This window comes from Nerophis ophidion, linkage group LG04, assembly GCF_033978795.1.
Source record: "Nerophis ophidion isolate RoL-2023_Sa linkage group LG04, RoL_Noph_v1.0, whole genome shotgun sequence".
In the NCBI taxonomy this organism is placed as follows: Eukaryota; Metazoa; Chordata; class Actinopteri; order Syngnathiformes; family Syngnathidae; genus Nerophis; species Nerophis ophidion.
In genome coordinates, this window is record NC_084614.1 from 67500679 (window position 1) to 67527456 (window position 26778).

At 38.5% G+C, this 26778-nt stretch overlaps 1 protein-coding gene and 1 long non-coding RNA gene across 3 annotated transcripts in view; one reads left to right on the plus strand and one right to left on the minus strand.

Annotated features, from left to right (window-relative positions):
• LOC133551784 (uncharacterized) overlaps positions 1 to 26778 on the plus strand; it is a 95808-nt gene that overhangs the window by 29937 nt on the left and 39093 nt on the right. The window contains exon 3 of the long non-coding RNA XR_009806565.1: positions 14120 to 14190. This is a non-coding gene — a long non-coding RNA (uncharacterized LOC133551784). The remainder of the gene's footprint in view (positions 1 to 14119; positions 14191 to 26778) is intronic.
• klf8 (Kruppel like factor 8) overlaps positions 1 to 26778 on the minus strand; it is a 117207-nt gene that overhangs the window by 24879 nt on the left and 65550 nt on the right. For both annotated transcript variants that reach the window (XM_061898862.1, XM_061898861.1), the window contains exon 2: positions 22719 to 23000. In XM_061898862.1, the coding sequence (XP_061754846.1) occupies positions 22719 to 23000 (282 nt within the window). The remainder of the gene's footprint in view (positions 1 to 22718; positions 23001 to 26778) is intronic.

A 26778-nucleotide genomic window follows, 5' to 3' on the forward strand; every position in this document is an offset into this window, starting at 1 on the left:
TCACGACCTACCGATCTCAGGGCGGACACTCTAACCACTAGGCCACGTTAAAACAAGTGAGAATGAGTGCAGAGTTTGACCAGAAAATGTCGTATTGCTATTTTGATCTTGGGGGTTCCAGTCATTCAAATAGAACGACGGTCAGCAACCCGCAGCTCTAGAGCCGCATGTGGCTCCTTAGCGTCGCCCTAGTGGCTCACTGGAGCTTTTTCAAAAATGTATGAAAAATGGTAAAAGATGAGGGGGATAAAATATAAAGAATATATCTTTTGTTTTAATATAGTTTCTGTCAGAGGACAAACATGACACAAACCTCCCTAATTCTTATAAAGCACACTGTTTTTATTAAACATGCTTCACTGATTCAAATATTTTGGCGAGCGCCGTTTTGCCCTACTAATTTTGGCGGTCCTTGTACTCCCCGTAGTTTGTTTACATGTACAACTTTCTCCGACTTTCTAAGACGTGTTTTATGCCACTTCTTTTTCCGTCTCATTTTGTACACCAAACTTTTAACGCTGTGCATGAATGCACAAAGGTGAGTTTTGTTGACGTTATTAACTTGTGTGGAGTGCTAATCAGGCATATTTGGTCACTGCATGACTGCAATCTGCTAATCAATGCTAACATGCTATTTAGGCTAGCTGTATGTACATATTGCATCATTATGCCTCATTCGTAGCTATATTTGAGCTCATTTAGTTTCCTTTAAGTCCTCATAATAAAATGTATATCTCATGACAGTATCTGTATCTAATATGGCTTTTATTTTTTTTTTGCGGCTCCAGACAAATTTGTTTTTGTATTTTTGGTCCAATAGGGCTCTTTCAACATTTTAGGTTTCCGACCCCTGAAATAGAGGGATAGGAAATAGCTCCCATATAGTCCAAAAAGAAGTTGCTCCTGTGCGTCTAAGAAAATGTTCTTTTTTTTTTTTAAATATCACTTATAATCTTGTGCAATACAATTGGACCACTTTGTAAAATGTTTGTCTGAAAATTTGATTTGTCTGAGAAACTTTTTGTGATGCATTCAAGTGTTTGAGAGCAGAACTAAACGTAAAGAAAGGACAATAGATCACATTAGTTTCTGTTCTTTTGCGACTGCTATGCCTAAATATGACTATGAAGACCCGGTTGGTCAAATAAACTAACATTGTGTTAAGTTATGGTAATAAATATTGTGATTGTTGGTCCAATCCACCATATTTTCATTGTCCATTTTCATAACAGAAACTATAAGCTTAGTTGTTGTGGTGCAGGAAAGCAAAGTGCTTTATTTGACATGAATGACCACATTATAGCAATTGTTGGTATTTGTTGGCATTAAGAAAATGTCCTTAATAGTATTAATGAACTAGATTAATAAACCACTCTTATGTTCAACAGCATATACTGAATCTTGGTATCGCTAGCAAAAATGTATGCTTAACAAGAGGGACATATACAGCTACATAATGAGACAAAATAATTTAAATTTTCCCGAGGTACCTTTCCTGAAGGAATCAAAAAGTATTATCTATCTATCTATCTATCTATCTATCTATCTATCTATCTATCTATCTATCTATCTATCTATCTATCTATCTATCTATCTATCTATCTATCTATCTATCTATCTATCTATCATATATTTCACATCATAAAAACAACTGCATACATGAATTGTAGATTAAACTAATATTTGAAGCAAAAATCAACTGCAAACAAATGTATTATCCTTGTTCTCATAAGCGTCACAATCACAGCAGCACAGCACTCGTTATGTCAATCAAATATGTTAAGTACTCCAATTCTGTCCTTCACGGATTAATGCTTAATTTGTGGACTTCCAGATGTAAATACATGATGTGCCTCCAATCTTTTCCTCTCATAAGTATCAACTGAGGTAGCAGTAACGTATTGGTGATGATAAATGGCTTAAATCATTGAACAAATATTTTTCTTAAGAGTGTATGAATTCATTTCATTCCATTTTAAATATTTGTTTAATGATCGTTTATATATTTGCCTCTAAATCTCTCAAAAAATGGCCAAATCTGCACTGATGCTGGGAAATAAACAGTAGCCTAATGGGGCTCTAAACCATCACCTGAAACACAGAAGTGCCCGGGTGTGCCTCTAGGTTACATGATTGCAACCCACCTGTAGTATGTTTGGTATTGTTATTTGTGATTTTTTCATTTATCTAAAACATTATTTTGTTGTGTTTTTTGGTGCAGATTTTAGTTGTTATTGTGCAATTCAATATTCTGTCATCCGTACACTATTATGCTCCATTGTATGTTTACTGTAGTACTTTTATTTGTGATTTTCTTTTTAGATTTAAAAAAAATATTTTTGTGAGTTTTTTTGGTGCAGATTTTAGTTGTTATTGTACAGTTAAATAGTCTGCATACTATTATGTTCTATTGTATGTTTGATATTTTTATTTGTGATATATTTTTTATATTAAAAAGCTCAGTCGAGTTTTTTTGGTACAGATTTTAGTTATTGTAAGATTCATTATTCTCTACACTATTATGTTCTATTGTATGTTATTTTTATTTGTGATTTTTTTTTTTTTTTAGATTTAAGAAAATATTTACTAAATTTTTTTAGTGCAGATTTTATTTGTTATTGTACAATTCAATATTTTGTACATTATTATTTTCAATTACTTGTTTAATCAGAAACATGCATACTTTATTAATCCCTGAGGGGAAATATTGTTATTGATGAAAAGATGAAAAATCTAAAATGTATATTATTGAGTTGTATGGTGTAGATTTTAGTTATTATTGGACAATTAAATAGTCAGTGTATTATTATGTTTTACTGTATGTTTGAAATTTTATTTGTGTGATATTTTAGATTTAAAAAAAAATATATTTTATTTAGTTTTTTGGTGCAGATTTTAGGTATTGTACAATTCAATATTGTCTACACTATTATGTTGTATTTTATGTTTAATATATTGTATCAGATTTCTTTTTTTTTTTCATTAAAAAAATGTATTTAGTTTTTTGGAGCAGATTTTAGTTGTTATTGTACAATTCAAAATGTATGTTCGATATTCTTATTTGGGATTTTTTTTAGGTTTAAGATAATATTTAATAGTTTTTTTAGTGCTGATTTTAATTGTTATTTTACAATTAATTATTATGTTCATTATTATTTTAAATTATATGTTTAATATTGGGCTTCACGGTGGAGGAGGGGTTAGTGCATCTGCCTCACAATACGAAGGTCCTGCAGTCCTGGGTTCAATCCCAGGCTCGGGATCTTTCTGTGTGGAGTTTGCATGTTCTCCCCCTGAATGCGTGGGTTCCCTCCGGGTACTCCGGCTTCCTCCCACTTCCAAAGACATCCACCTGGGGATAGGTTGATTGGCAACACTAAATTGACCCTAGTGTGTGAATGTGAGTGTGAATGTTGTCTGTCTATCTGTGTTGGCCCTGCGATGAGGTGGCGACTTGTCCAGGGTGTACACAGCCTTCCATCCGACTGTAGCTGAGATAGGCGCCAGCGCCCCCCGCGACCCCAAAGGGAATAAGCGGTAGAAAATGAATGGATGGATGTTTAATATTGTTATTTTTTTTAGATCCCAAATATTATTTTATTGAGTTTTTTGGTGCATATTTTAGTCGTTTTTGTACAATTTAATATGTTCTATTATATGTTTTGTATATTTATATCGGATTTTTTGTTTTTTGGCTTAAAAGAAATATCTTATTGAGTTTTTTGGTGCAGATTTGAGCTATTATTGTACAATTCAACATTTTGTGCACTATTGTGTTCGGATGTATATTTGATTTTGGTATTTGTGATTTATTTTTTAATTTAAGAAAATATTTAATTGATTTTTTAGTGCAGATTTTATTTGTTATTATCCAATTCAATATTCTGTACATTATTATTTTCAATTGTTCGTTTAAAATTTTATTTTAGTTATTGTACAATTTACAATTTGCTAATATTTTTATTAGTGATTTTTTTTAGATAAAAAAATGTATATGTATTTTATCCTTTAATATTTCTGTAATTCTATTTTATTACAATTTATTTTTATCCTCCTAGCTGATTGGTTGCAAAAAGTCCCAGGGGTTATTTGTAAACACACACTTAAGTTACCGTTCATTGCCAAATAAAACCTCATGCGTGAATGTTGCAATGCAGTATTACTTCATGGGCGATCGTACAACAGTATTCACACAGCCGGGGAGCTGCAGAGTGCAAAAACTCATTGGTTTTCAGCTCCTGTCATAGCTGTTTTCTTGCTACCGGAGCAAATCAATAGGTCAGGAGGCGAGAAAAAAACTGTATGTTGCCGCGGAAGGCTGAGGAAGAATGGGAGGAAGATGAACTCCCACGCCAAACACGTGATTGTCAATGACGGATCCAGGCGTGCGCTTTACGTGACTTGTAGGAACATCTTGTGCAGCCGAGTGTGACGATGGACACGGTTGATATATTTAAAAAAAAGCAAAACCAACAGCTGGCTTCGATATAAACCACATAGCACACAAGGCCACCCCTCCCATAGCGCACCACACCCCGTGTAGCGCCCCCACCCTCTCGGCCTGGCTCACCACCCACCTGTTAGCAAAGCACGGCCCAGCTCAACAATGACGTTGCCTAATCAAGACTTAGCGGTGTTGATTCCCTGGCTGCTTAGCAACGTGCTTGTCCGCGCCCACATAGGGCGCAGGGACCCTACCATGAAAGTCAACCGCTCCACCTCATGTTCATGAAACCAAGGGAAGCGCATAAAACATGTTCTAACATGAATTTAGGGGGATTCCACACAAAAACTAAACAGCAATTAGTAGACATTTGACATTTTTAGCAGCGCTGAAATTACCATTAAATGCGACAAAATGTAAAAGAATTGGGCAGAAAGTGGTCATGGGTTGTGTTTATGGTTATTCGTTTTTTCAGTCTTCTACTGAGGCCATTTGTAATGTGAACAATGTAACACCACTTTTTCCACATTTCCAGATCCTCATCTAATTAAAATTTTCCGCCACCACTTTTAAAAGGTGTATTTTTATGGTTTTTTTTTTGGTTTTTTTTGCGTAAATTGTGGGGTTGCTAAATCGCGACAGTGTGACGTGCCGTGCTGTAAAGTGCTGAAGGGTTTGTGTGTTTTTTAGATATGACACGAGTCATTATAAAAAAGATCAAGAATCACTTCTGAATGCATGAAAGAATTCGGAGAATCGATGGCGTCCGCGATGCACTCCTGGTGCCTCCTCCCTCACCACTCATCGTCATTTTCCCCCAAAAAGTTAAAGTACCAATGATTGTCACACACACACTAGATGTGGCGAAATTGTTCTCTGCATTTGACCCGCTGGGAGGTGAGGGGAGCAGTAGGCAGCAGCGGTGCCGCGCCCGGGAATCATTTTTGGTGATTTAACCCCCAATTCCAACCCTTAATGCTGCGTGCCAAGCAGGGAGGTAAAGGATCCCATTTTTATAGTCTTTGGTATGACTCGGCCGGGATTTGAACTCACGACCTACGATCTCAGGGGGGACACTTTAACCACTAGGCCGGTAATCAGTAAAAGGCCAAATTGGAATGAAACATGTAAATGTATTTTTGCATCGTCTTATGCATATAAAACTATATTTATGTTCCATACAATGGGTTTTCTCTTAATATTTATTGTGTTAATTCTTGTGAAAAATAAAATTGTATCGATTTTTGTACAATTTGGTCTTTGCCGGACCTTTTTGAACGGATCACCAACAAAACCCGAGGTACTGGACTTTTGGGAATCGCTGACAATTATTATGAGAGACAAGAACACACGTCCCGCGACCCCAAAGGGAATAAGCGGTAGAAAATGGATGGATGGAAGAACACACGTCTTTTTTTTTCAAAGATTTTAAAGAACATAAAAAAACGTTTGGAAGATGCGGCCAATAGTAGTTACTTTCAAAACCCTGTAAAACCACTTCAAAATCCTCCATCAAACTTTTATATACAGACAAGTGTGTTTTTGTGTGTGTATATGTATATATATATATATATATATATATATGTATATATATATATATATATATATATATTTAATGCATATATATATGTATATACATATATATATATTTAATGCATGTATATATATGTATATATATATATATATATATATATATATATATATTTTAATGCATATATATATACATATATAATAATAATAATGATAATGGATTAGATTTATATCTCTTTTCTATTAACAGACACGTTCATAACAATATGTAATATGTTCAATATTACCCGTATTTTGATCACTTTAATGATTTCCGGGACTGATTTCTTTCATGCATTGATTTCCGTTTCTACAGCAGCACACTTCTGACTTATGCTCACAAATGTGAGTTCCTACTTCCAGATACAAATGCTTGTGTGTCATTCGAGGCAGACTTGGTAACAAACAGTGAATATGACTATTTTTGGACAAATGAGGATTCATGACCTTATCATTTTGAAGCTGAATATAGCGAGGATGAACTGCTGCTTCTAAAAGCCAGCATAGAGGCAGAGTGAGAGACTTTGGAGCAGACGGAAGCCGAGAGAGTGAGGTCCGCGTGACACAAAGCTACAAATGTGGAATTTGGAGCCAAGTTATTTTGACACAAATGGAGTGCTTACCCAAATAAACCGAAAAAAAACATGTCCGTGGCTAGCTGGACCAAATGCACAACTGTCGATCGAGTGAGTCACACTTTAAATATTGATCATGATACACGCGGCACGTCATGCGTGTTAATACAACTACAACGCTGTCTGGCGAGCTGTGTATAAACAATATGATTGTAACAAAAAAACTTTTTTCTTATTGTCCCTCACAATGATAGGCAAGATGTTTTAAAAAGTGCACTTCCCCTGTAAAGTCCACTATTTTTGAGGTGGTACTTGGTGTAAAAAGTTAGAGGCGCCACACTAAATCACTGTCAACAAGTGTGCGTCAATACTGCTGCTCGGGCCAAACAAACATGCAAACGTAAAACTGCCACAAAGGGTGACGCCACTTCCTGGAAGCGAGCGATGACGTCATCGCCCCGCAACAGCAAAAGGCGTCGGCTGCAATTTCTGCCTAATCTTTTCCTTTTTTTAATTTTTTTTTTGCCTGCGCACCCTGCCTTCGCCACGGTTTGAGTCGCTTTAGCGCACACACAACATGCTAGCTCCTGGCTAAAGTGCGAGGCCTCTAACCTCTCATGACACAAACACGCACATGCATGTGTCCGTGTGTGTGTGTGTGTGGGTGTGTGTGTGTGTGTTGTGGCCTGTTGTCTTGTTGTGCATGACTGCTCTTGTTTGCTGGAGGACTTGTTTGTGTGCATACATCAGTGACACACACACACACAAGGCCTTATTGTGTGTTTGTGCTAGAGAGAGAGAGAGAGAAAGAGAGAGAGAGAGAGATTACAGAGCTATTCAGTTTGCTATGCTGGTCGGTATTCTGTGTGTGTGTGTGTGTCTGTGTGTGTGTGTGTGTGTGTGCGTGTGTGCGCGTGTGCGCGTGTGTGTGTGTGTGTCTTTGGCTGAAGTGGCGAGTTAGAAAAAGAGAGGGTGGGGAGGGGAGGTGCAGGGCGAGATGGAAAGGTGGAGGAGGGAGGGTGGGGAAAGGGGGAGGGTCTTTCAGGCAGTCTTTTGGGCAACTCCCGCCAGCAGAGCCGCCGTTGTCATGGCGACGGCGCGGCGAGCGGAAGCACAGCCTCCCTTCGACATATCCTATTAGGGCGAGAGCGAGAGAAGGGGAGGAGGAGACGGGGAGAGTGTGCGAGTTTGAAGAGGTGAAAGACCGTCGCTGTACAGTACTGCCGCGAGGCCAGAACAAGACCACGAGGGGGTGACCTTTGACCCCTCAACGCGGGTTTAACGAGGCTAATGCAGCCGGTTCAATAAGCTCTTCTTTACATGCTAAACCAGGGTTTGATAGCACAAATACAAGACTGGGGTTTGCACAGTTGCTTTTCCACCTGCTCGGTCCCCCCACTTTAAATTACAGTGGGGCAAAAAAGTATTTAGTCAGCCACCGATTGTGCAAGTTTTCCCACTTAAAATGATGACAGAGGTCTGTCATTTTCATCATAGGTACACTTCAACTGTGAGAGACAGAATGTGATTAAAAAAATACAGGAATTCACATTGTAGGAATTTTAAAGAATTTATTTGTAAATTATGGTGGACCATAAGTATTTGGTCAGCCATTCGAAGCTCTCACTGATGGAAGGAGGTTTTGGCTCAAAATCTCACGATACATGGCCCCATTCATTCTTTCCTTAACACGGATCAATCGTCCTGTCCCCTTAGCAGAAAAACAGCCTCAAAGCATGATGTTTCCACCCCCATGCTTCACAGTAGGTGTGGTGTTCTTGGGATGCAACTCAGTATTATTCTTCCTCCAAACACGACGAGTTGAGTTTATACCAAAAAGTTCTATTTTGGTTTCATCTGACCACATGAAATTCTCCCAATCCTCTGCTGTATCATCCATGTATCCATTTTGGTATAAACTCAACTTGTCGTGTTTGGAGGAAGAAGAATGCTGAGTTGCATCCCAAGAACACCACACCTACTGTGAAGCATGGGGGTGGAAACATCATGCTTTGGGGCTGTTTTTCTGCTAAGGGGACAGGACGATTGATCCGTGTTAAGGAAAGAATGAATGGGGCCATGTATCGTGAGATTTTGAGCCAAAACCTCCTTCCAATTAGTGAAAGCTTTGAATGGTTGACTAAATACTTATTTTCCACCATAATTTACAGATAAAGTCTTTAAAATTCTTACAATGTGACTTCCTAGGTTTTTTTTTCACATTCTGTCTCTCACAGTTGAAGTTTACCTATGATGAAAATTACAGACCTCTGTTATCATTTTCAGTGGGAGAACTTGCACAATTGGTGGCTGACTGAATACTTTATTGCCCCACTATAGTTCAAGTTAAAAGTACCCATGACTGTCACACACACACCAGGTGTGGTCAAATTATTCTCTGCATTTGACCCATCACCTTTGTTCACCGCCTGGGAGGTAAGGGGAGCAGTGAGCAGCAACGGTGGCCACGCCCATTAATCATTTTGGGTGATTTAACCCCCAATTCTAACCCTTGATGCTGAGTGTCAAGCAGGGAGGTAATGCGTCCCATTTTTATAGTCTTTGGTATTACTCGTTCTGCGTGATACTGCAAAAAGACACACTGCTTTGTACGAGGCGTGGAACCATTAGTCGACATTGTCGACAGTCCAATTGGTCGCCGACAATTATATTTGACGACAATAGTCGTGACGTCACCACAACATTTGCTCCTATTTTTTGTTGAAGACATGGAATACTACCTTGCTTATTTTGCAAAGCGGACCCTGTTTTTATGGCAGTACATACGTGATACACGAGCATTTCAAGCAGGGGTGTCAAACCTGCGGCCCGTGAACAGGTTCTATTGTTTATTGAATGGATCCCCCTGAGCTGACGCCGCTAGTCTTCCTGGGGTCCATATAGGTAACCTGACTCTTGCCAGATCCTTGTAGTTCGCTGAGCTCCACAAAAGGCTGCGGGAGTTCTCAATAGGAGATGTATTTCAGAAGGCGGGGCCTTGTAAAAATAATCATTGTATGTGATTGGATAAACCACCTGTCCGTTATTTTGAATGACGTGCTACTTCAATTACTCATATGGAAATCAACCTGTCTCGCTGATGAGAACGATGTTGGGAAATCCAAACCTGGTCGGAAGAACAGCCAAAAACATCCTTGCCACCAATAAATGCCTTCAAAACCGTTCTCTGTTCATATTTTAACCTTCGTCTTGTGTTAGGGTCGCCACCGACCTGTTTTAGCTTCTAAATGCATAAAAAGAACCAAATAAATTTGTTGTTTTGCATCAAGGCTTTTTGACTTCGTCAAGAACCTGTATTTCAACAAAACAAAACATTTTTTTTAGTTTTTCACTAACTTATAAAATGCTCTGGTTGAAATTATGACCTTGGTGTTGTTAGGGTCGGTTTCAACCCAGTTATAAAAATAAGATTTTCAAGCAATAATTAGAGCTAAAACTGAACACACTGAAAGTCAGCTCCTCTCCCAATCATGTGAACTTTAGGGGAATTGCATTTTAACTTGTTATCCAGTACAAAAACAAACAAAGACGGGCATGTCCAGACATGTGAGGTCAATTCAGTATAAAATTATTAAAATGAAAAAAAAAAAAATAAATACATTTATTTAACAGATGTGTTCTAATACCCCTCAGTAATAGTCAGGTAACATAACAACTTTTTATTTATTTAAACTATTCCCTTGAGGTTAATTGTACCATTGTTTTATTGAAATCGAGGGGTATACTGACAAAAAAAAGGCCCAATGGCCCACACCAAAAATATTAAAACCAATATTTTCATGGATAAGGAAACCTAACAAGGTAACCAAGAGATGAGAAACAAATTGGATTATAGATAGTTGTTTTTACTGTATTTTACAGCTGATTTAAGACATGGGTCAAAACCGACACGTTAACATAAGAGATGGTAACAGAAAGCTAACACAAGAGGAATGTTAAAGAATTATTATTCGATAGATTCGACAAAACAGTTGCAATAGCAGAATCAATGTTCGCACACGATGTCAGCCTGCTGCCATTGTTGTTTGAATCAATCAGTCGCTTCGACGCTACGTCACATCCCGCCCGGCGATCCTGATTGGTTCATTATTTTTTGCTATCTTGAAGGAGTTTGCAATGCCTTCGAGCCCCGACCCTTGTGTGGAGCTCAGCGAACTACAAGGGTCTGGCGAGAGTCATGTTACCATATAGCAGGGGTCGGCAACCCGCGGCTCCAGAGCTGCATCCAGCTGTTTGACCACTCTGATGTGGCTCAGCCGCATACTTGCCGACCGCCCCGAGAAGTCCGGTACATTTCCAATTTTAATGTCTCTATCAGAAATCTCCCGGGTAAACATTTTTCGATTTTCACCCAGACATCAACTTTGCCTCTAACAATGCCTCTAACACCTTTTATACATGTCATCGCGCCAGGATTTTCACCACGCTATCTGCGTGCCAGCCGTCCGGTCGCATTTTGGATTGCGACAACTATCTGAACGCATAAGCAACTGCAAGGCATACTTGTTCAACAGCCATACAGGTCACTGAGGGTTGTGATATAAACAACTTTAACACTCTTACTAATATGCGCCACACTGTGAACCCACACCAAACAAGAATGACAAACACATTTCAGGAGAACATCTGCACTATAACACAAACACGACAGAACAAATACCCAGAATCCCATGTATCCTGACTCTTCCGGGCCCCATTATTCACCCAGCTACCACCAACCCAACCCCGCCCACCTCAACCGACGCACGGAGGGGTGCTAGGGGTTTGGGTTGGTGGTAGCTGGGTGTATAATGGAGCCCGTAAGAGTCAGGATACATGGGATTCTTGGTGTTTGTTCTGTCGTGTTTGTTGTGTTATACTGCGGATGTTCTCCTGAAATGTGTTTGTCATTCTTGTTTGGTGTGGGTTCACAGTGTGGCGCATATTAGTAAGAGTGCTCAAGTTGTTTAAACGGCCACCCTCAGTGTAACCTGTATTGCTGTTGAATAAGGATGCCTTGTAGTCTCTTACGTGTGTCTGCAATAGTCTCGTCAAACAACTCTTTGGGCTGGCAAGCTATTTGTACAAGCTGTAGAGGGCGGTAGTGCCATCATCGTACGCCCCTATTATTGTCCATTGGGTGAACACCAGCGTACATTCGAGAGAATAATTATTCTGAAATTCAAGAGCCTCCCGGGAAAGTTGGGAGGGTTAGCGGGTGTGGCGCTGTCAAGCGGCAATCATAGCACAAAGTAAAATAAAACTCTGTACGGAGTATTATTTCATTATAAATTTCAAAAGAGTTATGTGGCTCCCATTGTTTTCTTTATTTTGTAAAACGGGTAATAATGTTCTCTTTGAGTGGTAAAGGTTGCCGACCCCTGCCATATAGGAGCATACAAAATACAAAGAATACATACTTTACCAAACATTGTACAAAAGAAAAGTACAACATAAGATAAAAAATCCAGTTGAATCCAGTATTAAAAATACATGTAATGTGGGCAGCTGCAATAGGTGTATCTTCAAAGCTGTCTTGAATGACAATTTACTTTCTGAGAGATTAATGTGAGATGGCAATATATTCCAGGATGAAATACATCCATACATGACTGTATGTTTGAGCAGATTGGTCCTGGGAGCAGGAAGTGCCAAATAGCCATTGCTGGCATTCCTAGTGTCATGAACATGTGTTAGTTGATTTTAAAAACTGTTTGTAAAAGTAATCTGGTGACTGATCCAACATGATAGTTCTAAAGAACATAAGGAGGCTACAATGCATATTTTGTTCAACAGATAACCAGGACAGGCGAGAATGCATATATGAAATATTAGTGCGCAAAGAACATTTTAGTACCAATCTAGTTGCTCTGTTCTGAACAAGTTGCAGTTTGTTCAGGTCAGACTTAGTCGTAGCGGACCATATTATAGGACAGTAATGAAGATGACAGAAAACCAAGGACTGTATGACTTGACCCATTGTTGAGGATGTCAAGTAGGTGGAGCACTTCCTGACCATGGCTAAACCTCTTCCCATTTTCATTAAAATACCAACAATATGATCGGACCACGATAGTTGACTGTCTGATAGCACACCAAGCAGTTCAGCCTTTTTAACCTGCTTAAGTATATCAGATGTATATCCTGCCCACGTGATGAGTTTGCCAGGTATTAAAATTATATGGGTTTTTTTTTTTTAACAAAATAAACTGCTGTTCTAAATGTGTCCACTGGATGTCACAATAGCAATTCCGTTAGGCAAGCAGACGGTTTATACGTTTTTATAGCTCTGGATTGATGCGTTGACATGACAAAGGAGGTATTTGATACCTCCCAGATGGACTGTGACTTAAAGTTTAACGCTGACTTTGCAGATACACTGAGACGAAGTTTAAGCTAGGTGTGTTTTTGAAACTGCACCAACTTCCTCAGAATTTTCAACAAATTTGAAGTGGATTATTGGTGATTTGTATGTTTTCATAATGTGCCTGTTCTATTTTTGGCCAAAGGAAAACAACCTGGAGTTGTCTTTATTTTTAAGTTATCATGCCATGATTTTGTTAATAGATATTCCTCCATGCGGCCCCTGAGCTAAAATGACTTTGACACCCCTGATTTAAAGAGTAACTGCACTTTTTGGAGGGAATTTTGCCTATCGTTCAAAATCATTATGAAAGAGATGACGATGGATGTATTTTTTTTAATGCATTCTAATTTTAAATACATTAGAATATTCTGCCTATAAAGCCCCGAAAAAAACATCCATGAAGGTTTTATTTACATGATGTAAGTATAACTGTAATGTAGGAAGAGGCACATTTATATTAACATATAATATTTACTTTTTTTGATTATTTTAAACCTACGCATCACATTAATCTCAAACGCACCGTTTGCTTTTTTTTTTCCTTTTTCACTTAGTATCATTACTCGCTGTACACTTCATAAGAGCCAACGAACATAATAAAACATCAATTACTGTACAATGTCTGCTGTCATTGTACAGTGAGTTCTTTTTGTTTTGAAGGCCATCAGTAGTCTGGCCCCAGCATACTTGGCTGATATGTTAACTGTTGGCCACCCACAAATGAATATGCTCTCATCTTTACCCACATCTTTGAAAGTACCAAGGACTAGACTTTAAAAAATGGGATGATTGATCTTTTTCCGCATCCGCACCCAACTTATGGAACTCCCTCCCACCTGAGTTGCGAGCCATGACGGAGCTAGAAGCTTTTTAATCTCAACTAAAATCATATTTGCTTAAATTGGCTTTTAACAAACAAATGCTTTAAGTATTTAGTATTACTGTTTTAATGCGGGCTGTTTTACTTGCTTTTAACTTAAGTGTCATGTAAAGCACTTTGTGCACCTTTGTGATGTTGTAAGGTGCTATACAAATAAACCTTGATTGATTGATTGATTGATTGATTGATTGTCATTAGGATGCTGACTGCTGGCATGTTCATATATTCCCATTCAGATGAAAAATGGATCATAATCCATACGCTTTTCTTGTCATTCTCACCAGTCCCAGGGTCCCATATGGTGGTCAAATGGTCCCACCTTGTCGGATTATATTCTCAGCCATCTACTTTTCAGGTAAGACGCATGATTTATTATCTACAATAAACCTACAGGGAGCAGGGAAGCGAGGAAGCAGCAAACCACTCGATGATGCAAACATAGGGAGACACAGTAGTGCAGGGGTAGGGAACCTATGGCTCTAGAGCCAGATGTGTCTCTTTTGATGACTGAGTCTGGCTCTCAGATAAATTTTAGCTGACATTGCTTAACACGATAAGTAATTAATAATTCTACCGGTAATCACAGTGTTAAACATAACGTTGAAATTATAAAACATTCTCATGCATTTTTCTCCAACCATCCTTTCTCTATCACACCTGTTCAATAAGTCGCTTTATTGGTAAGAAGTATCATATTTATTATTGTTTAGCTTTAGAATAACAATGTTATTATCTTGGGGACGGCGTGGCGAAGTTGGGACAGTGGCCGTGCCAGCATCCTGAGGGTTACTGGTTCAATCCCCACCTTCTACCATCTTAGTCACGTCCGTTGTGTCCTTAAGCAAGACACTTCACCATTGCTCCTGATGGGTCCTGGTTAGCACCTTGCATGGCAGCTCCTGCCATCAGTGTGTGAATGTGTGTGTGAATGTGGAAATACTGTCAAAGCGCTTTGGGCTCCTTAAAAAGGGGTAGAAAAGTGCTAAACAAGTACAACCATTTATCATTTTTTTACCATTTTTAAAAAGAATAAGAGACTTATTATACTGTAAAAATTTTGTTAAAAAAAGATTATATTGCTCTCACGGAAATACATTTTGAAAGTATTTGGCTTTCATGGCTCTCAGCCAAAAAGGTTCCTGACCCCTGCAGTAGTGATTACGTCGCCGCTTTAAATAGTTTGTCTGCCTTAGCGCTTATAACAATATCACTAATACTTGGTTAATATTCAAATTACGAAGTGTAAATGGAGTATTGCTGATGCTTTTTAAATGGTTATTTATCTGGTTTTATGGGCGCAATATTTGCTTCTCTGAAAGCAAACTTTAATTTACGTTTACTTAATATTTACAATGCGTTAAATGAAAAACTCAGTCGTCATGTCTTTCATCGGCAAAATTTGAAAAAAAAGTTTTGAGTTAAGGCATGATGTCGAACGTCTGGAGGGAGGATGCGGTCTCAAACTCAGGAAGAGTGTTAGCTTATACCTCGCCAACAAGAGTGAGACGAAATTGTGTGAAAAATAACTTAATAAAGGACTCAATTAAGATACCTTTTAAAGCAGCCATAATTTGCAATGCATTAAAAAAAAGGCACTTTAACAAACGCAAACCATACACATAGACAAGCACCAATGCCGAGGTATCACAAGATTGAACAACAATTTATTAGATAGCAAACCTGTTAAGAAATAATCAATGATAAAACTCTGTATATTGAATCTTTTTGAGTGCTAAAACTGCCAGGAGTAAATCAATAGTCAATATACCAATGTGCAGCTTTGTAAACATCACAAAATGCTTCTTTTCTTTTTAAAGGAAGTTACATTTGGTGTTTTGTTGTTTGTTTTAATTGCTGAAGAACAAGGTAGTCTTGTATTAACCTATTTCTTACAGAGTTAAAAAGGCAAATTTTCTCAGAGAAGAGACTGAGGGCAGCGAAAATGTCAGACCATGCCATGCTAACAGAAAACTAAAAAAGAAAGAGTGACTCCTGTATATACCTTAGAAGTTAAGAGAAAATATTTTATAACGGGGGACCAAAGGCAGCAAGAATGTCATAACAAGACACGCTACCAAGCAACAATAGCCAACAAAAGTTAGGAAGGAAAGTTTTATTAGAGAAGAGACTGCGGGCAGCATGAAAGTCAGAAAGAGATATGCTAGCAAGCAACAACAATATATATAAATGGTAAATGGGTTGTCCTTGTATAGCGCTTTTCTACCTTTTTAAGGAACTCAAACCGCTTTGACACTATTTCCACATTCACCCATTCACATTCACACATTGATGGCGGGAAGTGAAGTGAATTGAATTATATTTATATAGCGCTTTTCTCTAGTGACTCAAAGCGCTTTACATAGTGAAACCCAATATCTTAGTTACATTTAAACCAGTGTGGGTGGCACTGGGAGCAGGTGGGTAAAGTGTCTTGCCCAAGGACGCAACGGCAGTGACTAAGATGGCGGAAGCGGGGATCGATCCGGGAACCCTCAAGGTGCTGGCATGGCCACTCTACCAACTGAGCTATACCACCCCATGCACGGCGCTAACCAGCACCCATCAGGAGAAAGAGTGAAGTCTTTTGCTCAAGGACACAACGGACGTGACTACGATGGTTGAAAGTGGGGATTGAACCAGGAACCCTCAGATTGCTAGCACGGCCACTCTCCCAACTTTGCCACGCCGTCCCCATAGAAAAACAATGCAGTCTCTTATTTACTTGTTTTCTTACAAAGTTAAAAAAAAGCTAATTTCTATCCTAGATGAGACTGAGGGCTGCAAGTATGTGATTCCCCTGTATTTTGTTCTTGCTTAAAAAGTTCAGAAGACAAATTGAATCCAAGGGGAAAGCAAGAATGTAGACAGGCAGCAATAAAATGTTGCATCACTCGGGAGACAGAATTGGGGTCTCCGGTATTTACGAAAAAAGACAAATTTCACCCTATCTGAAAATCTTCTAATCAAAAAATGTACAATTTGTAAAGACAAGAGTGCAAGGCAATGGTGCCCACCGAGAGGATCTGCTTCCTGGGGACTTTTTATCTTTGGACAGGAAACTCTACTCCCTTCTGGTCCAGCCAGCAAGGCAGCCAGCCGCATGGGCGTGGCTAACACATTGGAACAGACTGCTTAATGATCCCTTACGCAACGCTACTCCACCCAACCCCCACTGCCTCGCCCTTCACTAGCCCAAACTCAACCGTGCCACAACATAACACTCCGGGGACCCCTTCCCCCGAACCACTCCTACCCTTGCGGTCATGTGAACGCACCAAATTCCTCGTCTTCAAAATAAGAGGTGTTTATTTTGACATAGCAGGTGGACGGCCATTACTGTCGTATAGTCCTTTGACCTTGTCCAAGCAATTACTACTCAGTGGCCTAGTGGTTAGGGTGTCCGCCCTGAGATCGGTAGGTTGGGAGTTCGAACCCCGGCTGAGTCATACCAAAGACTATAAAAAAATGGGACCCATTACCTCCCTGCTTGGCACTCAGCATCAATGGTTGGAATTGGGGTTTAAATCACCATAAATGATTCCCGGGCGGGGCACTGCTGCTGCCCACTGCTCCCCTCACTTCCTAGGGGGTGATCAAGGGGATGGGTCAAACGCAGAGGCCAAATTTCACTCGAATTTCAATCATTGGTACTTTAACTTTAATTACAAAAGCAAGTTTTCAGCACATTCGGTCTGACAAACGTCTCCAGTGTTGCACACCAGATTTCACAGTATCTCGGTCATATGATTTCTGTAGTATGTCATAGAGTAAATGAAAAAAGGGGCGTAGTAGTGAGCCCTGGGGAACTCCTCTGACTGTATGGGCTCATTGAAACAAAGTGGTGTGTGTTTTGGAGCTCAAGAGGCTGGAAATGTAACATGTGATATATGGCATTACAAATGTAATATTCCATAATTGACCAACGAAAGACCCCTAGGTTTTAATAGTGGTTAGTCAAAGGCGCAATATTTATCCACAGATATAAGATTCGTATTAAATTGTTTCTTTGACGATGGCTTAATGCAGTGGTTCTCAAATGGGGGTACATGTACCCCTGGGGGTACTTGAAGGTATGCCAAGGGGTACGTGAGATTTTTTTTAAATATTCTAAAAATAGCAACAATTCAAAAATCCTTTATAAATATATTTATTGAATAATACTTTAACAAAATATTAATGTAAGTTCATAAACTGTGAAAAAAAAATAAAAAAATTCAGTTTTGACAGCTAGATTTTGTGTGGACATGTTCCATAAATATTGATGTTAAAGATTTCTTTTTTGTGAAGAAATGTTTGGAATGAAGTTCTATTACAATCCCCAAAGAGGGCACTTTAAGTTGATGATTACTTCTTTGTGTAGAAATCTTTATTTATAATTGAATCACTTGTTTATTTTTCAACAAGTTTTTAGTTATTTTTATATATTTTTTCCTAATAGTTCAAGAAAGACCACTACAAATGAGCAATATTTTGCACTGTTATACAATTTAAAAAATCAGAAACTGATGACATAGTGCTGTATTTTACTTCTTTTTTTCAACCAAACATGCTTTGCTCTGATTAGGGGGTACTTGAATTAAAAACATGTTCACAGGGGGTACATCACTGAAAAAAGGTTGAGAACCACTGGCTTAATGGATAAAACAAACAAATTTAAAAACGCTTCCTTGGAAACCAATCTCTCGATCAGAACAATTCCAGCTAAACAGGGTGTGTCCATCCAAAACACACCGTCACACAAAATACTGTCACGGTGTCACCACACAACATTGTGGGTAGTCCGCGAGACCGATTAGTTGAACCCATGCTAAAAGACAAAAACAAAGAGGAATGACCATTGGAGAATAACGTCTGTGGTTAGGTCTTCCTACCAAATGCAAAATCCTGCCACCACACAACATTGTGGGACACATGGAGGATCGCCTATAGTGTAGCCACAGCATCGGTTCCCGTTGAGATATTTCTTCCAAAATTTGCCACTTGTTGACAGGAAGTCGGGAATTGTTTACTTTCCGTATCATTGACATCCTGAATACGCTCTGTTGTTACCATGAAGCGCTGAAACCGCCGTGTTTGCATGTCATAGACAAGTTGAGACACTACTCCTTCAACGGTACTGAAGGCGGTCACGTGGAAAAAAATGTGTGGGCAGTTATCTTAATATTGATGATGATGATAAGTTGGCACCGGGGAGGATAGGGTGCTTTTAGAAGAGAGGTGTGGCAACAGGGTGGTAAGCAAAAAGGTGCAGGGCGGTGGTGATGAATTGAGGGTGTTGTCTTTACGACAGGTTGTAATTAGAGGCCAGCTCTTGCCAATGGCTGACACTTATTTGTAATCATATTTTTGGGAATAAGATCATGACTTCAAATGTTTTGTACTCCTGTTTCCATGGTATTGGAAATTGCGAGAGACTAATGGCCTTTTATTTGATATATACAGTACAGCAGTACAGGCCAAAAGTTTGGACACATCTTCTCATTCAATGTGTTTTGTTTATTTCATGACTATGTACATTGTAGATTGTCACTGAAGGCATCAAAACTATGAATGAACACACGTGGAGTTATGTACGTAACAAAAAGGGGTAAAATAACTGAAAACATGTTTTATATTGTAGTTTCTTCAAAATAGCCACCCTTTGCTCTGATTAGGGTTGGGTATCGAGTATCGATTGGAACCGGGACTAACTTTCCGATTCTCCCGGTATCGTTCAAAAGTTTAAATTCCGATTCAGAGTTTCGATACCCAGTCCGCCGACCGGAAAAAGAAAATGTCCGCCGACCCGGAAGAAGAAGCCGTTGAATACCAATGAAGAAGCGCCCACCGCCGAAAATGTTAGCAAAGCCGAGCCCATGTAGCCGAGCGAGTCAGTCAAGCATGGATAGCGGTCGTCGGCGGTCGAAAGTGTGGCTTTATTTTACAAAAAAAATGAAATATCGGCCAAATGCAACACGTGCGACAGGACTGTTTCGTGCTTAGGAGGGTGCACGTCGAAGATGATGAAGCACCTCCGAGTTCATGGAGTACAAATAAATGCGTGTCCCGTCTTCGACGCGCTGCGCCGACCGTCCTCTGCCTCTTCCTCTGGCTCCGGCTCCGACGCCCAGCCTGGCATCTCGGTGACTGCACTGCAGTCTGAATCCGGTAAGTAAAACAATATATATGCAATAAATAATGTGTTTTGCGGCAACGTTGAGGCAGCTAACAAATTATCCCACGTATTTTTTCATAGACAATTTACAACCTGCTAACCAGGTTCCGCGATGTGCTCAGCGTACTCTGTTCACCGTAGCGGCAATGGGGAAGATGTCGGTGCCACAGACTGAAGAGGTTTTTTTTTACCCTGCCTTTTTATTATTTTTTTAAATTTTTACTAATATTTATTTTTTTTAAAGAAAGAATCGGAATCGAGAATCGTTAGGAATCAGAATCGAAACAAAGAATCAGAATCGGAATCGTTCGAATTCAAAAGATACCCAACCCTAGCTCTGATTACTTTTTCGCACACTCTAGGCATTCTATTGCTGCTCTTCAAGAGGTAGTCTACTGAAAGGGTTTTAACTTCACAGGTGTCATAGTTGTGATGCCTTCAGTAAATAGTCTTGAAAATAAAGAAAACGCATTGAAATGAGAAGGTGTGTCCAAACTTTTGGCCTGTACTGTACATCGGAAGACGTTGACCTGGCCCAACTGGTGAAAGAGAGTCATTAATCAGTCTTTTGGAGAAACAATGAAGCAAGATCTTCTTTTATTCAGAGACGCTAACTTAGTAGAAGATTATTTTACGTAGAGATCATGAAAAACATAAATAAAATTAAAAGGCTATGCGATCGTTTATCGGACGCTAAATATATTGATTTAATTGGTTATTTTACATAGAGATCCTATACAATGTTTAAATAGAATTGAAATGTGTTTTATTTGCTAAACGTCGAAAGATGTGGACCTAGCTTGATTTCTTCGGAAGATGTTGACCTAGCCCGATCGCTTAGAGGGATGATACAATTATATCTTCTTTTTAAGAAAAGATCCCGCAAAATGTAGAAATAAAATTAAAATGCTTCCTATTGGCTATACATCGGAAGATGTTGAAATAGCCTGATTGTTTTTAGGGACGCTAAATGACGTTAACTTAGTAGAAGATTTTTTTTGCGTAGAGATCATTCAAAACATTTAAATACACTTCAATTGCCTTTTATCGTATACATATCCGAAGATATTGACCGAGCCCAATCATTTATCGTACGCTAAATACTTAAAGTTAAAGTTAACTACGTTAAATACGTTGATTTATTACAATAGTTTACATAGAGATCCCATAAAATGTATGAATGGAATTAAAATGCGTTTTATGTGCTAAAAATCGCAAGATGTTAGCCGATCTTGATTTCCTCGAAGGACGCTAAAAGACATTGAGGTATTTAATTTTATTTAGAAACCCAGCAAATTGTATGAATAAATCTGAAATGCCTTTTATCGGATAAACATCGGAATATGGTGACCAAGCCGGATTGTTTTTAGAAATGCTAAAAGACATTAACTTAGTAGAAGATTAGTTTGCGTAGAGATCATTCAAAACATATAAATACATTTTGAATGCCTTTTATCGGATGTATAACAGAAAATGTTGACCGAGCCCGATCGTTTATCGGATGCTAAATACGTTGATTTAATAGGTTATTTACATAGAGATCCCATAAAATATATAAATAGAATTGAAATGTGTTTTATGTGCTAAACATCGAAATATGTTAGCCTAGCTTGATTTTTTCAAAAGACGCTAAAAGACGTTAAAGTATTTAATTTTATTTAGAAACCCAGCAAATTGTATGAATAAAATTGAAATGCCTTTTATCGGATGAACATCGGAATATGGTGACCAAGCCTGATTATTTTTAGAAATGCTAAAATACATTAACTTAGTAGAAGATTAGTTTGCGTAGAGATCATTCAAAACATATAAATTCATTTTGAATGCCTTTTATCGGCTATATAACAGAAAATGTTGACCGAGCCCGATCGTTTATCGGATGCTAAATACGTTGATTTAATAGGTTATTTACATAGAGATCCCATAAAATGTATAAATAGAATTGAAATGCGTTTTATGTGCTAAATATCGAAAGATATTGGCCTAGCTTGATTGTTTCGAAAGACGCTAAAAGACGTTGAAATAATATTTTATTTTATGTAGAAACCCAGCAAATTGTATGAATAAAATTGAAATCCCCTTTATCGGATAGACATCGGAATATGGTGACCAAGCCGGATTGTTTTTAGAAATGCTAAAATACATTAACTTAGTAGAAGATTAGTTTGCGTAGAGATCATTCAAAACATATAAATACATTTTGAATGCCTTTTATCGGATGTATAACAGAAAATGTTGACCGAGCCCGATCGTTAATCGGATGCTAAATACGTTGATTTAATAGGTTATTTACATAGAGATCCCATAAAATATATAAATAGAATTGAAATGCGTTTTATTTTCTAAATATCGAAAGATATTGGCCTAGCTTGATTGTTTCGAAAGACGCTAAAAGACGTTGAAATAATATTTTATTTTATGTAGAAACCCAGCAAATTGCATGAATAAAATTGAAATCCCCTTTATCGGATAGACATCGGAATATGGTGACCTAGCTCGATCTCTTCGAGGGACGACTGAAAGACGTTGAAGTAATATCTTCTTTTAACGTTAGAAGACCCCGCCTTTGTTGCTACCCTTGAAGGGTAACTGTTTGATTAATTGACGCTAGCTACAATGTTTTCATGTGAAAGCACTTGCAAGTCCAAGCATGATGGGCGAGAGCCACACCTGCCTGGCCACACCCACCAACTCACACTTTAGTGTGTTTAGCCCCGCCCCCTGCTCACCGTGCACTCCATCTCCTCTGGCTCTGATTTGATCTGAACCGAAGGCATGTCTGTCCCCGCCTCCTCCACCTCCTCTTTTTCTTCTTCTCCTCTTTCTGCCTCGCTTCCGCCTTCCTCCTCCCCCGCCCGAGGCCCGGCCGTGGGCTCCGCGTTCTCCTCTCTCTCCTCTTCCTCCCGCGCCGGCGAGGGCGGCGGCTGCTGCGTCAAGGCGGTCTGCTTGGTGGCCGGTGTCCTCTGCTTCTTGTGGGCGCCGCTCCTCCTCTGCTTAGGGGTGGACTGGCACTAAAGGAGAGAAGATGGACGTGAGAGGAGGCGTGGAAGGAGCGGTCACAAGGAGGGAAGGGGTGGGGGATGTAAGGTAGAAAAAGTTGCAAAAAAGGGGGAGTGAATTACCTCTATCAGCTATACAGAAGCCCCTCCCCAGAATCAATGTGTTGAAGTTGAGGGGAGGGTCAACACGCACAAACAGTTCGAGAAACTAAGTCAAAAGCAGCACAAAGTAAAACAAAAAAGGGCCTAATCCTGAGCACTGCCAGTGAGGGAATGAAGAGCTGAGGAGAAATAACTGAGAGAGAGAGAGCGAACAGGGAGGAGTAGTCGTGAAATGACCCCTCCCTCCCTTTCAGCGGCAGGCGGGCGGACACACCCTTTTCTGGAAGGCCCCACGCACACAAACACATGCACAAGAGGTGTGGGGAGTGGCCTTTTTTTTTTGTCCTATCACACACACACACACACACACACACACACATTGACATATCCACATTTTTTTACTCCTGAAAAATGATTTCTTCAAAAAGTTACAAAAAAAGTAAATGTGCGTTTCAAAGGTCAAAACAACTCGATTGGAGTTAGTTGCAACAAATAGGTGACTATTTTTTTCGATGGATATATTTTGTCCAAATTATTACCGTATTTTTCGGATTATAAATCGCTCCGGAGTATACGTCGCAGCGGTTGAAAATGCATAATAAAGAAGGAAAAAAACATACACTGTACGTGGCACTGGAGTATAAGTGGCGTTTTTGAAATTTATTTGATAAAATCCAACACCAAGAATAGACATTTGAAAGGCAATTTAAAATAGATAAAAAATAGTGAACAACAGGCTGAATACAGTGGGGCAAAAAAGTATTTAGTCAGCCACCTATTGTGCAAGTTCTCCCACTTAAAATGATGACAGAGGTGTGTAATTTTCATCATAGGTACACTTCAACTGTGAGAGACAGAATGTGAATTAAAAAATCGAGGAATTCACATTGTAGGAATTTTAAAGTATTTATTTGTAATTATGGTGAAAAATAAGTATTTGGTCAACCATTCAAAGCTAACACTGATGGAAGCAGGTTTTGGCTCAAAATCTCACGATACATGGCCCCATTCATTCTTTCCTTAACACGGATCAATCATCCTGTCCCCTTAGCAGAAAAACAGCCCCAAAGCATGATGTTTCCACTCCCATGCTTCACAGTAGGTATGGTGTTCTTGGGATGCAACTCAGTATTCTTCTTCCTCCAAACACGACAAGTTGAGTTGATACCAAAATGGATACATGGATGATACAGCAGAGGATTGGGAGAATGTCATGTGGTCAGATAAAACCAAAATAGAACTTTTTGGTATAAACTCAACTCGTCGTGTTTGGAGGAAGAAGAATACTGAGTTGCATCCCAAGAACACCAAACCTACTGTGAAGCATGGGGGTGGAAACATCATGCTTTGGGGCTGTTTTTCTGCTAAGGGGACAGGACGATTGATCCATGTTAAGGAAAGAATGAATGGGGCCATGAATCGTGAGATTTTGAGCCAAAACCTCCTTCCATCAGTGAGAGCTTTGAATGGTTGACCAAATACTTATTTTCCACCTTAATTTACTAATAAATTATTTAAAATTCCTACAATGTGAATTCCTGGATTTTTTTTTCACATTCTGTCTCTCACAGTTGAAGTGTACCTATGATGAAAATTACAGACCTCTGTCATCATTTTAAGTGGGAGAACTTGCACAATCGGTGCCTGACTGAATACTTTTTTGCCCCACTGTAAGTTTACGTTATATGACGCATAAATAACCAACTGAGAAGGTGTAACATATAACATATAGAACATGCTATACGTTTACCAAACAATCTGTCACTCCTAATCGATAAATCCGACGAAATCTTCTTCCTCAATGTCGCTTCTAAACAACTCTGCCAACTCCAAAGGTATGCGCCGCTTCCTCTTGTCGTTTTCTGCTGCATATTTCACTACGGCCAGCTTGTAATCTGCAGTACATGATTTCCTTTTCGTTGCCATTTTTGTTCAGCCCTTCTCCGTTTTTATAGGTTACCACCAACATTAAACTGACCCATTTTAATAGCTACGGCAGTAGCAGATAGCAGTTAGCCTCCAATGACCCACAATGCACTTCTGCCATTACCCTCCCCCGCTGAATTCTTATTGGTTGACGTGTGTGTGACGATTGCTGATATTTTCTTCGTCTCTTCCGCAAATTAGATAAATAATATTATTTGATATTTTATGGTAATGTGTTAATAATTTCACACATAAATTGCACCGGAGTATATGTCGCACCCCCGGCCAAACTAGGAAAAAAAAACAGTGACTTATAATCCGAAAAATATGGTATATTAATATTCACGTCGAAATAACAGAGGGAATCAGGTTTGGCCTATCAAGTTATTGTGATTATTAATATTTTTAGAATGATCCATCATCCATCCATTTTCTACCGCCGGTCCCTTTTGGGGTTGTGGGTGGTGCTGGAGCCTATATCAGCTGCATTTGTAATGATCCAATAAACTATAATAAATGTGATGTGAAGCATGAAGAAATGGAAGAAATGCAGCCCACAGTGCTTCACAAACATAACTTACACAAAATAAATAGCTATAACTTCAGTTAAGAAAGTTTGAAAAAAAAAAATATGTATCCATCCAGATTGCACTAAAATATATTTTTTCAATTATTGTCACTTTTTAATATTATTTATATTGTATTTATTTACTCACACCAAAAAACTACAGCCAAATGTGTGCCATATTAGTAAAATAGGATAGAAATGCTTAACAATTGCGATCAACATCGGTCTAAAAAGTTTGTAAAAAAAAAACCATATTGGTTTAGACTTGCACCAAAATCTACATTATTTATTATTAGTTGGTTTTTTTTAAATAAGTAAATACAATGTTTTTTAACATATGAGAACTACAACCAAAATTGAGCCACATCAGTACATAACATAACAATTTGCTATCGATATTATTTTTTTAAAAGGTTTAAAAAAAAATCTGTTATTCCCATTTGCCAAAATTTACATTTATGACTATTATGTTTTTATTTTTTTATTTTATTTTTTATTTAAAAATGTGTTTTTATACAGTACAGGCCAACAGTTTGGACACACCTTGTCATTTCAATGCATTTTCTTTATTTTCATGACTATTGAAGATTGTCACTCAAGGCATGAAAACTATGACACCTGTGAAGTGAAAACCCTTTCAGGCGACTACCTCTTGAAGCTCATCGAGAAAATGCCAAGAGTGAGCAAAACAGTAATCAGAGCAAAGGGTGACTATTCTGAAGAAACTAGAATACAAAACATGTTTTCAGTTATTTCACCTTCTTTGTCAAGGACATAACTCCACATATGCTTATTCATAGTTTTGATGCCTTCAGTGACAATCTACAATGTAAATAGTCATGAAACTAAAGAAAACGCATTGAATGAGAAGGTGTGTCCAAACTTTTGACCTGTACTGTATATTTTATTTGTACATTTCATACAAGAACGACAGACAAACTTGATTTTAACATCAGTTAAAGACATACAATGTGCAAGAAAATTAATATTTGTTTAAAAAGTTGGTGGAAAAAATCATTATCCATCCAGACTTCCACCAAAATATACATTATTTAAACTAGTGTTTGTAAATAAATGAATGCAATATTTTAAAAATGGTAGTATTATTGTTTTATACAAGAATGATAGCCAGATTTGCTTTAAATCAACAAAATACAATGTCCATAAAAACTGTTCAAAAATTAAAAATAAAAA